This window comes from Doryrhamphus excisus, linkage group LG19 (assembly GCF_037039965.1).
Source record: "Doryrhamphus excisus strain RoL-2023G ecotype Guam linkage group LG19, RoL_Dexc_Guam_v1.1, whole genome shotgun sequence".
Classification (NCBI taxonomy): Eukaryota; Metazoa; Chordata; class Actinopteri; order Syngnathiformes; family Syngnathidae; genus Doryrhamphus; species Doryrhamphus excisus.
Window position 1 is genome coordinate 716,984 of NC_136375.1, and position 9,482 is coordinate 726,465.

General features: G+C 42.9%; 1 protein-coding gene across 1 annotated transcript; it reads right to left on the bottom strand.

The window, feature by feature from the left end:
- Nucleotides 1-1,862: 1,862 nt before the first annotated feature.
- On the bottom strand, nucleotides 1,863-6,393 carry LOC131107153 (neutral cholesterol ester hydrolase 1-like). Its single transcript, XM_058056896.2, has 5 exons — nucleotides 6,158-6,393; nucleotides 5,455-5,701; nucleotides 5,312-5,381; nucleotides 5,074-5,245; nucleotides 1,863-2,513 (listed from the first exon to the last, which is right to left on the bottom strand). The coding sequence occupies exons 1-5, from the start codon at nucleotides 6,290-6,292 to the stop codon at nucleotides 1,899-1,901; spliced, it is 1,239 nt and encodes a 412-aa protein (XP_057912879.2). The 5' UTR covers nucleotides 6,293-6,393; the 3' UTR covers nucleotides 1,863-1,898.
- Nucleotides 6,394-9,482: the final 3,089 nt, after the last annotated feature.

A 9,482-nucleotide genomic window follows, 5' to 3' on the forward strand; every position in this document is an offset into this window, starting at 1 on the left:
GCTCAATGTTTAACTGACTGCGCTCGGAAGAAAAGTGAGTCACTTCCGAGGCCTTTCGGGAGGAGGAGGATGCGTGGGGAGTATTTCCCCTCCGGGTGGGAAGTCGACACCTTGAGAGAGGCACCCGTCTCCTAACGTGGAGGCGAGTCTGGGCTTGTGTGGACATCAACAGCTACCTAGCTGTGACCTTTGAACTCTTACAAACCTGTCTGCGTGAGCACGTCGACCAATCATTTCAAGGCTGATCTTCATTTTATGAGGAGGACAAAGTGAAAACAAAACAACAGATTCTTGTGATGCTTTTTGGATGAGTGGCGCATGTGCAAAGAAAAAAGCCTTTAAATCCTGGTGAGGTTCTGAATGAAGGTACTGTGGGAAGTTTGTTTCCTGTTACATTCCACTTGCACTGGGGGCAAAGGGGTTGCAGTAACCAAGCAGAACCAGCAGATGAAGCTATAAGACATTGTATGAGTTAAAGCACACAATCTAGAAGTCTAATGAAACTACAAAATAAATTAGAATAAAGTTAAAATATTAAGAGAAAAAGTTGTAATCTACCAAGAAAAAGTCATAATTTGAAGACATTCATTTCATTTAATATTCACTCATTCTAGCTGTGAGATCTGCGCGCTAACCACTAGGCCGCCGTGCCGCCTCATTTAATATTATGAGGGAAAATATATATCATTTTTTTTTGTTTTAATATGAGAAATAAAAAAAACATTACAGTCACAATATTATGGGAATAAAGTCATAATTATGAGAAGAAATTTACAAGAAAAAAGTTGACGAACTGGAGAAAAAAATGAGGAAAAAGTTGTAATTCAACGAGAATAAAGTGAAAATATGAATCGAAAAGTCTATAAAAACAAACATAAAATATTAGCAAGTAGCATAGAATTTAAATATTACTGCCTTATTTTCCAAAAGTCCTATTATTATGAGAAACAACACAAAATAAAGTTCTGGAAAATTAGGTTAAGAAAAAGTTATAATATTATGCAAATAAAGTCAAAATATTCTGGAAACAAAATTTACAAATATTATTTGAGGAAAATATTTTTTAATATTTTGAAAAAAAAAAATGGACAATGAAAGCAGTATATTTTTTGAAATATGCCAAAGGTGAGATGCAGTTTTTTCTTGATATAAATATATATATAGTTATCTTAGCATAACTACATGTGTTGCTTTAAAAAAACATCCAAGTGGCAAAGTTTGTATGTGTTTTTTTAAATTAAAAACACAATTTTTTCCACACATTTTTGCGGAATTATTTGGATTTTTTTAAAGTTCAGGTTTGTATTTCTTTAAATGAAAACACCATTTGAATTTTTTTTGTTGACTTCTTGTTCATTTCGAAGGAGTATTTTCAAATAAATAAATAAAACTTAAATATTTTTATTAAATGTATAGTTTAGGAATCTTTTAAAATTTTGTTTGTCCCCAAGCTATGAAAAAAATATTTGCTCAACTGTATTTGTATTTAAATTTGTAATTAATTAAAAACATTACTTAGCTTCTTGTTGACTTGTTTTGATTTTTATTTCAAAGGAGTATTGTAAAATTAAAAACAATTTTAATTAATTAATCAATTATTTTAGATTAATATTTCTTTTAAGTTTGTTTTAAAATGTAAAACATTGAAAAATATTACATTAAAATTGTTTTTATGGCTATAAAAACGTACATTTGGTGGATAAATCAAGATAGAAAGAAATAAGATCAGCTATCAGGTATTTGTAAAAATATACGAATACTGATTAAAATATACAAAAACAACAAAAAAGATTGAAGATATATTTTTGCAATTTTTGTTCTTATTTGCACGCTTGTTTATCCACACCAGAATGACATTCGAAAAAAAAATACAAAATAATTCCCATATGATGAAATTCCTACAAGTTGTCGTTGAGCCATTGAATGTAACGCCCGAGCGCCCTCACCCCGACGTCAAACTGGAAGGGTCGCAGGGTGAGGCTCAGGCACCCGTGGAAGCCGTCCTCGTAGTGGTCACTGGTGACCGCCACGCCCGCATCCCGCAAGCGGCGCGCGTACATGAGGCCGTCATCTCTCAGCACGTCGTACTCGCACGTCATGACGTAAGCCCGAGGGCACCTGGACAGGACTTCCGTCCTGGCTAGCAGGGGCGCCGCCCGCACATCCCGTAGACCCGGCACCTCCTCCCTGGCGGCGCCGCGTGCTCCTTTGCCATGCACCGCAACGGTCGTGTAACCGTCCTTGTATTTGGGTGGCAGAAGGCTGGTCCAATCGACGCGCGCCATCAGCTCTGGCGTCATGGTGGACTGCTGGTGGTTGGACAGAAAACGGGACTTCAAGGACGGGTCGGCGCCGAGGTACTGCAGCCAGAAATGCACCATCAGCGGGCGGTTGAGGATGGGCATGGCTTGGTTCTGCACATAAGATGGCGTGTTGAAGTCCAGGGCTTGGACTACCGGGTAGATCAAAGCCTGCACGCTGAATTTGACCCGCATGCTGTCGTCCATGGCGACCTGTGACAGGAAACACACGCTTTGGAGCTCTCCATTTGGAGCTTCCGCTCGGAACTTTCAGGATAAACATGCCTCAAACGCCAAACAAATCTTGGGAGTACAAACCACCATTTTGCTTTTTCTTTGGCTTTCCCCCCCATGTATTATCCCAGCAGCGCCTATAAAAACACTAGGGGGCGGCGTGGCTCGCCAAAAACCTTCCTGCTACTTTTTTATGCCAAAAAAGTAAATAATGGCAGCTAATTGGCTTAAAAAACTCGTTTTTAGTTTAGAAAACCTGTTTTGCAGCAATGAAGGAGATGCGGCAGAGGATGGAGACCATCACTGGCTGCTGCTCAAAGAAAGGTGAGAAAACCAGTTAAAACCAGTTTTTGAACAGGTTTAACCAGCCCATAAGTCACTAGGACATAAGGGGACCTCACCTCGCCCCCCCCCCTCCACCCCAATGGCTCACAACCCACAGTAGCAGCATCTCAAGTAAGCAAAGTTGTCGTTGTGTTGTCATTAACATTGTTGTTGTGTTGTCACCAACATTGTCGTCGTGTTGTCACCAACATTGTCGTTGTGTTGTCACCAACATTGTCGTTGTGTTGTCACCAACATTGTCGTTGTGTTGTCACCAACATTGTCGTTGTGTTGTCACCAACATTGTCGTTGTGTTGTCATTAACATTGTCGTCGTGTTGTCATTAACATTGTCGTTGTGTTGTCACCAACATTGTCGTTGTGTTGTCATGAACATTGTCGTTGTGTTGTCACCAACATTGTCGTTGTGTTGTCACCAACATTGTCGTTGTGTTGTCACCAACATTGTCGTCGTGTTGTCACCAACATTGTCGTTGTGTTGTCACCAACATTGTCGTTGTGTTGTCATGAACATTGTTGTTGTCACCAACACTGTCGTCGTGTTGTCACCAACATTGTCGTTGTGTTGTCATTAACATTGTCGTTGTGTTGTCACTAACATTGTCGTTGTGTTGTCACCAACATTGTCGTTGTGTTGTCACCAACATTGTCGTTGTGTTGTCATCAACATTGTCGTTGTGTTGTCACCAACATTGTCGTTGTGTTGTCACCAACATTGTCGTTGTGTTGTCACCAACATTGTCGTTGTGTTGTCACCAACATTGTCGTTGTGTTGTCACCAACATTGTCGTTGTGTTGTCACCAACATTGTCGTTGTGTTGTCACCAACATTGTCGTTGTGTTGTCACCAACATTGTCGTTGTGTTGTCACCAACATTGTCGTTGTGTTGTCATTAACATTGTCGTTGTGTTGTCACCAACATTGTCGTTGTGTTGTCACCAACATTGTCGTTGTGTTGTCACCAACATTGTCGTTGTGTTGTCACCAACATTGTCGTTGTGTTGTCATTAACATTGTCGTTGTGTTGTCACCAACATTGTCGTTGTGTTGTCACCAACATTGTCGTTGTGTTGTCACCAACATTGTCGTTGTGTTGTCACCAACATTGTCGTTGTGTTGTCACCAACATTGTCGTTGTGTTGTCACCAACATTGTCGTTGTGTTGTCACCAACATTGTCGTTGTGTTGTCACCAACATTGTCGTTGTGTTGTCACCAACATTGTCGTTGTGTTGTCACCAACATTGTCGTTGTGTTGTCACCAACATTGTCGTTGTGTTGTCACCAACATTGTCGTTGTGTTGTCACCAACATTGTCGTTGTGTTGTCATTAACATTGTCGTTGTGTTGTCACCAACATTGTCGTTGTGTTGTCACCAACATTGTCGTTGTGTTGTCACCAACATTGTCGTTGTGTTGTCACCAACATTGTCGTCGTGTTGTCATTAACATTGTCGTTGTGTTGTCACCAACATTGTTGTTGTGTTGTCACCAACATTGTCGTTGTGTTGTCACCAACATTGTCGTTGTGTTGTCACCAACATTGTCGTTGTGTTGTCATTAACATTGTCGTTGTGTTGTCACCAACATTGTCATTGTGTTGTCACCAACATTGTCGTTGTGTTGTCACCAACATTGTCGTCGTGTTGTCATTAACATTGTCGTTGTGTTGTCACCAACATTGTCGTTGTGTTGTCACCAACATTGTCGTTGTGTTGTCACCAACATTGTCGTTGTGTTGTCACCAACATTGTCGTTGTGTTGTCACCAACATTGTCGTTGTGTTGTCACCAACATTGTCGTTGTGTTGTCACCAACATTGTCGTTGTGTTGTCACCAACATTGTCGTTGTGTTGTCACCAACATTGTCGTTGTGTTGTCACTAACATTGTCGTTGTGTTGTCACCAACATTGTCGTTGTGTTGTCACCAACATTGTCGTTGTGTTGTCACTAACATTGTCGTTGTGTTGTCACTAACATTGTCGTTGTGTTGTCACCAACATTGTCGTTGTGTTGTCACCAACATTGTCGTTGTGTTGTCACCAACATTGTCGTTGTGTTGTCACTAACATTGTCGTTGTGTTGTCACCAACATTGTCGTCGTGTTGTCACCAACATTGTCGTTTTGTTCCACCGTTTTCCAATCTTTGAAGATCGGATATCGACGGTCAATATTCCTGCATGCATACTGTACCTCCTGGGCCACTGCTGCCGCCAGATTGCCCCCCGCGCTGTCACCAGACACGCCCACTCGGCACGGGTCCACATTGTACTTGGCGAGCACCCCCGGAGACAGGAAGTGTTTGGCGGCCGCGAGGCAGTCCAGATACGGCGTGGGAAAGCGGGCCTCGGGAAAAAGACGATACCTGCACAGACGAAGCGGTGGTGAAACGTCAACAAAACGTCTCGCGATGGAGACGACTCGGACTTACTCCACAGAGACCAGAACCATGTGCAGCTTGTTGGACATCAATCGGCTGTTTTCATCATACGAGCCCTCCTCTGGGGATCAGCACAAAAGCACCAGTTTTTAACCAGTCCCGCAAACGTCCCCCCAAAACACAGGACCACTAACTGGCACTGCCGAAGGTCCAGCCTCCCCCGTGGAAGTACAGCAGGCCTCTCCTCGGGCGGCCCTCCTCGCCACACGCACCAGGCTGGTAAACACGCACGGGGACGCCGTCAAAGGTGACGTCGCTGACCCTCAAGACCCCCGCCGAACCCTGCTTGATTAGGTTCTTCATGGTGCCCTCGAAGTGCTTGGAAGTCTGGCGGATCCAAAGGACGTGGTGGCCCGAGCCCAGACGCTCCATCAGGACGGCCTGGAGGAGGAAAGACGCTTTTCTCGTTTATTTTCTTCTTTCTCGATTGTGGTTTCTCATCAATCCCAGCACAAATCTCTCAGACGCTGCAACCAGTTGGGGCGCTGACCCCGTGGGTTAGGGTTAGGGATCCGTGATGAAACCAAACCTGGGAGTGGCGGTTGCTTGGCAACCGAGTAACCAGCCTTTGGCCTGCAGGGCCTTAATTACACAAGTAAAAGTGCAAACACTAAGCTCACACAGCCTGAAGACAACATAGTACTTTAATGTACATCCATCACGGCCTTTGCGGCAACAATACTCATACAATACATGAATACTGTATAGGAGTACTGTGTATGAATTCTGTATTGTACATTTTGTAGTGAAAAACAAAAAAAACACGAACACGGATCATTACACTGAATAAATACATGAATACTTGAAACGAATACATGAAAGAAACCAAGAAGTTACCAGATGGAAGACGACTTTGCAGACAGCATCCAGCAGCATCAACTTCCGGGGCTCCCGGATGCCAGCAGGCAGGGGGGCGTGCAGGTGGTACCAGGCCAGAGCCACGGCCAGGGACAAGACCAAGAGCAGCCACATGTCGTGGAAGTGGAAGAAGACTCGGGTCCGCCTGCGAAGTCAACCCAAACGACGGTGACAGGGGGCGGGGCTAAGATGGCCCCCGAACGGCTGCGCCTAAATAATCACTGCGAAATTATAAGTGTGTCATTAAAAACGTTGAGTAAGTCGCTTTAATTCCACGTCGTATGATTGTATTTTTGCATAAACTTACGCTCCGGGCTTGCTTGGCAAAGTCAATGAAATACACATCCGGGTGTTATTTTCTTTAGCTAATGTGTAGTACACCTTGTTGACCACACGAGGGCGAAATAGGACAAGTGACTGGAGTTCCAAAATGTTCTTTACTGCTTCGGTCACCTCTCTTGTTTCTACGCTGGCAATTTTAGCTGTTAATGCTATAGATTGGACTTCCTCCTATAGATTGGACTTCCTCGTATAGATTGGACTTCCTCAAGGTTGTGACTTTTAAATATAACAAAATAATACTGTGCACATCCAATTGTACCACGTGACACTACCGTATTGGAGCCATTTTGGGCCATTTGAAACGAAAGTGATGTGTTTTTGGATCATTCCAAGCACAGGAATGATCCAAAAACAAAAATTGCATAAAACTAGAAAAGCACTCGGACAGTACAGACCTCCGCCAAGCGGCATTGTTGCCCCCATATTGTGATTTACACCAACATAATAATCCTATATTTTTTTTAAATCAGTCTTTGATATTTTGTTGAACCTGTTGGGAAATTGTCCTGTATTTTTTTTTTAAGTTCTCTGACTATTTTAGTGGATATACATACACAAATACCAAAAGGGTCCTATCTCGCAAAGTTCTAGAGTGGTCTAGATCTCAACGGTGAGCCGTGTCACCCCCAAAATTGAATTGGTTCCTCCATATCCCATTTGTAATATTTCCTGAAAATGTCAGCCCAAACCATTCAAAACCTTTCAAGTTATTTTGAACCAAAACAGACAAACAGATAAACTCCGCTCTGCGCTTGGCAAAGATAACCAATACAACGGTAAAAGGCTGCTTCAATCCCTTCGATGTTGCAAGACGAATGACTTCCTGTTCAGTGACTGCATGTCCAAAAAGCGGGTGCCACTTTTCCCGACTTCCCACGGGTTCAATGTGACCGTGACTTGTCCGACTCTCCGTCCCCGGAGGTTCGCTTGTGAGAACATAAACAACGGCAACGAGGATCTGACCCCTTAGACGCACCGAGCCCCGTTTTCCAAAACACGGCTAAGCTATAAGCGAGGCCGCCCGACTGTGTCAGATTAACCTTTTTGGTCCCCAGTGGAGCCGGCGTGACAAGTCAAATAGTGAAAGGCGGAATGAGGGCTGCTAAAAAAGGAAATCAAACGGTCGGACTTCCTTTTGGCTGCACGGTGATGCTGAACATGCGCCACATAGACAGTTGTGAGTTTGACCCCCTTTTGCCCCTCCTAGCCCACCTCATTGATTTTGATTTACATTGTCAACATTTGATCAATGCTCACGTGAGAAATGCTGTGTTGATCTGTCATTATTATGCCAACATTATCGGAATGTTAGCATACTTTGCTAATGGTGCAAACTGATTGACGTCCGACATGAATTTAATGACCCAACATTGAAAATTCATCATAGATTCTGTTACATTCATGAAAAAAATAATGATGATAAGTAAAACAAAAAAAAATGTCTTAAATAGCGAAACAATTTCAGCAAATATAAATTTTAAATGACTGGACTATAAAATTTTACAAATAAAAAAAAATTAAATCAAAGTGGAAAAACAAAAAATCGCAAAATACAAACAAATAAAAATGACCCAACACTGAAAATGATAAATCCCATGTTATTTCAATGTCACCTTGCTATGATAAAAATGACTTAAATGACCTGTTTAAGTTACTCTAAAAAAACGAGGTATTTGAAATTCATAGCGGAGCTACAATGAAAGACGTAATGCAGAGGTCGTGTACGTCGCAGAGACATTAAAACACTGTAAAAAATAAACACGATGGTACATGCTGACTTACAGTTTTGAGTGTGACTCTGCTTCCTTCCCATAACCTGTAGCAAAGAAAGCCAAAGAAAAAGCAAATAGGATAGCAAATAGGAAGGACTTTCAGTGACTCCACAGACGTTTTTTTTGGTCAAAATCCAATCTTCCAATCTCACTTTTAATACTATAAATACTCAATAAACACCCGCAAATGTTGCATCGGATCCACTTGACGCCTGTCCTGATGTGACGTCCATTAGCGGCCATCTTGATATCCTAAACTTAGGGTACACATTACTCCAAACAGCTCTGCTGAAGTCAGTGGCGGGTGCCAAAAATCTGTCCGAATAAGAGCGTCAGCATTCAAAATGGAGTCAGTCTGCGGTATGGAGGGCCTCTCTTGTGTCGCCAACTGGAATTACACTTCTTAACGGTCATTTAAGTGGCTCAAATGCAGGAGGTTTTGAATTTCATGTCATCCCTTGTTGTTAGGAGCTCGTTATTTCTTCACCCCAAAACATCTCCAAGGCAAGAAACACACTTGTGGTTCGGTCCTCTGGTCAGGACGAAAGGTAAAACATGAAGACACATGGTCGACACTTTGGACATGATTGGACCACTGGAGCTAAATAACAGCAGAACCTTGGTTAGCTTTTGCTTTTGCTTTTGCTTTAGCTGATATTAAAGTTTTTAGAATGTAATTTCACTTTTAGTGAAATCAGCCAAAACAATGGACAAAAACTGCAACAAGGACGCAAAAACTCTACAGCAGACTGGTGTCATAATGAAGAGGCACAGAGGACAACTGCATGCCTTAGCCATGACCTTTAACCCGATGATGCACATGGGGGGGTTGAAGGGGGACAGTCGGTGCTGTAAAAGCCATCAAAAGTGAAGTGTTAAACACAGTGGTCATTGAACACAACACAGCTTCACGCTTCCTGTGCACCCTCCACCCCCAGCGAGCCTTTTTCCAAATGGGATCCTGATGTTCTGTTCAACTCCCCCCCCCCTCCCCGTTCTCTTCCAGCCAAAAGAGTGCTTGTTAAGCTGGATGTCACCCTCCTTCTCCTCCATCCTCCCTCTTGGCTGCAGCTGCTGCACAGCCACCATGACAGGAGGCAGCTGTTGGGGCCAACTACACGAGACAAGAACAAGTACATCAGCAGACACATGGTGGTGTGTTGGGGGGGGGGCACGGAGCAAATTTCTAG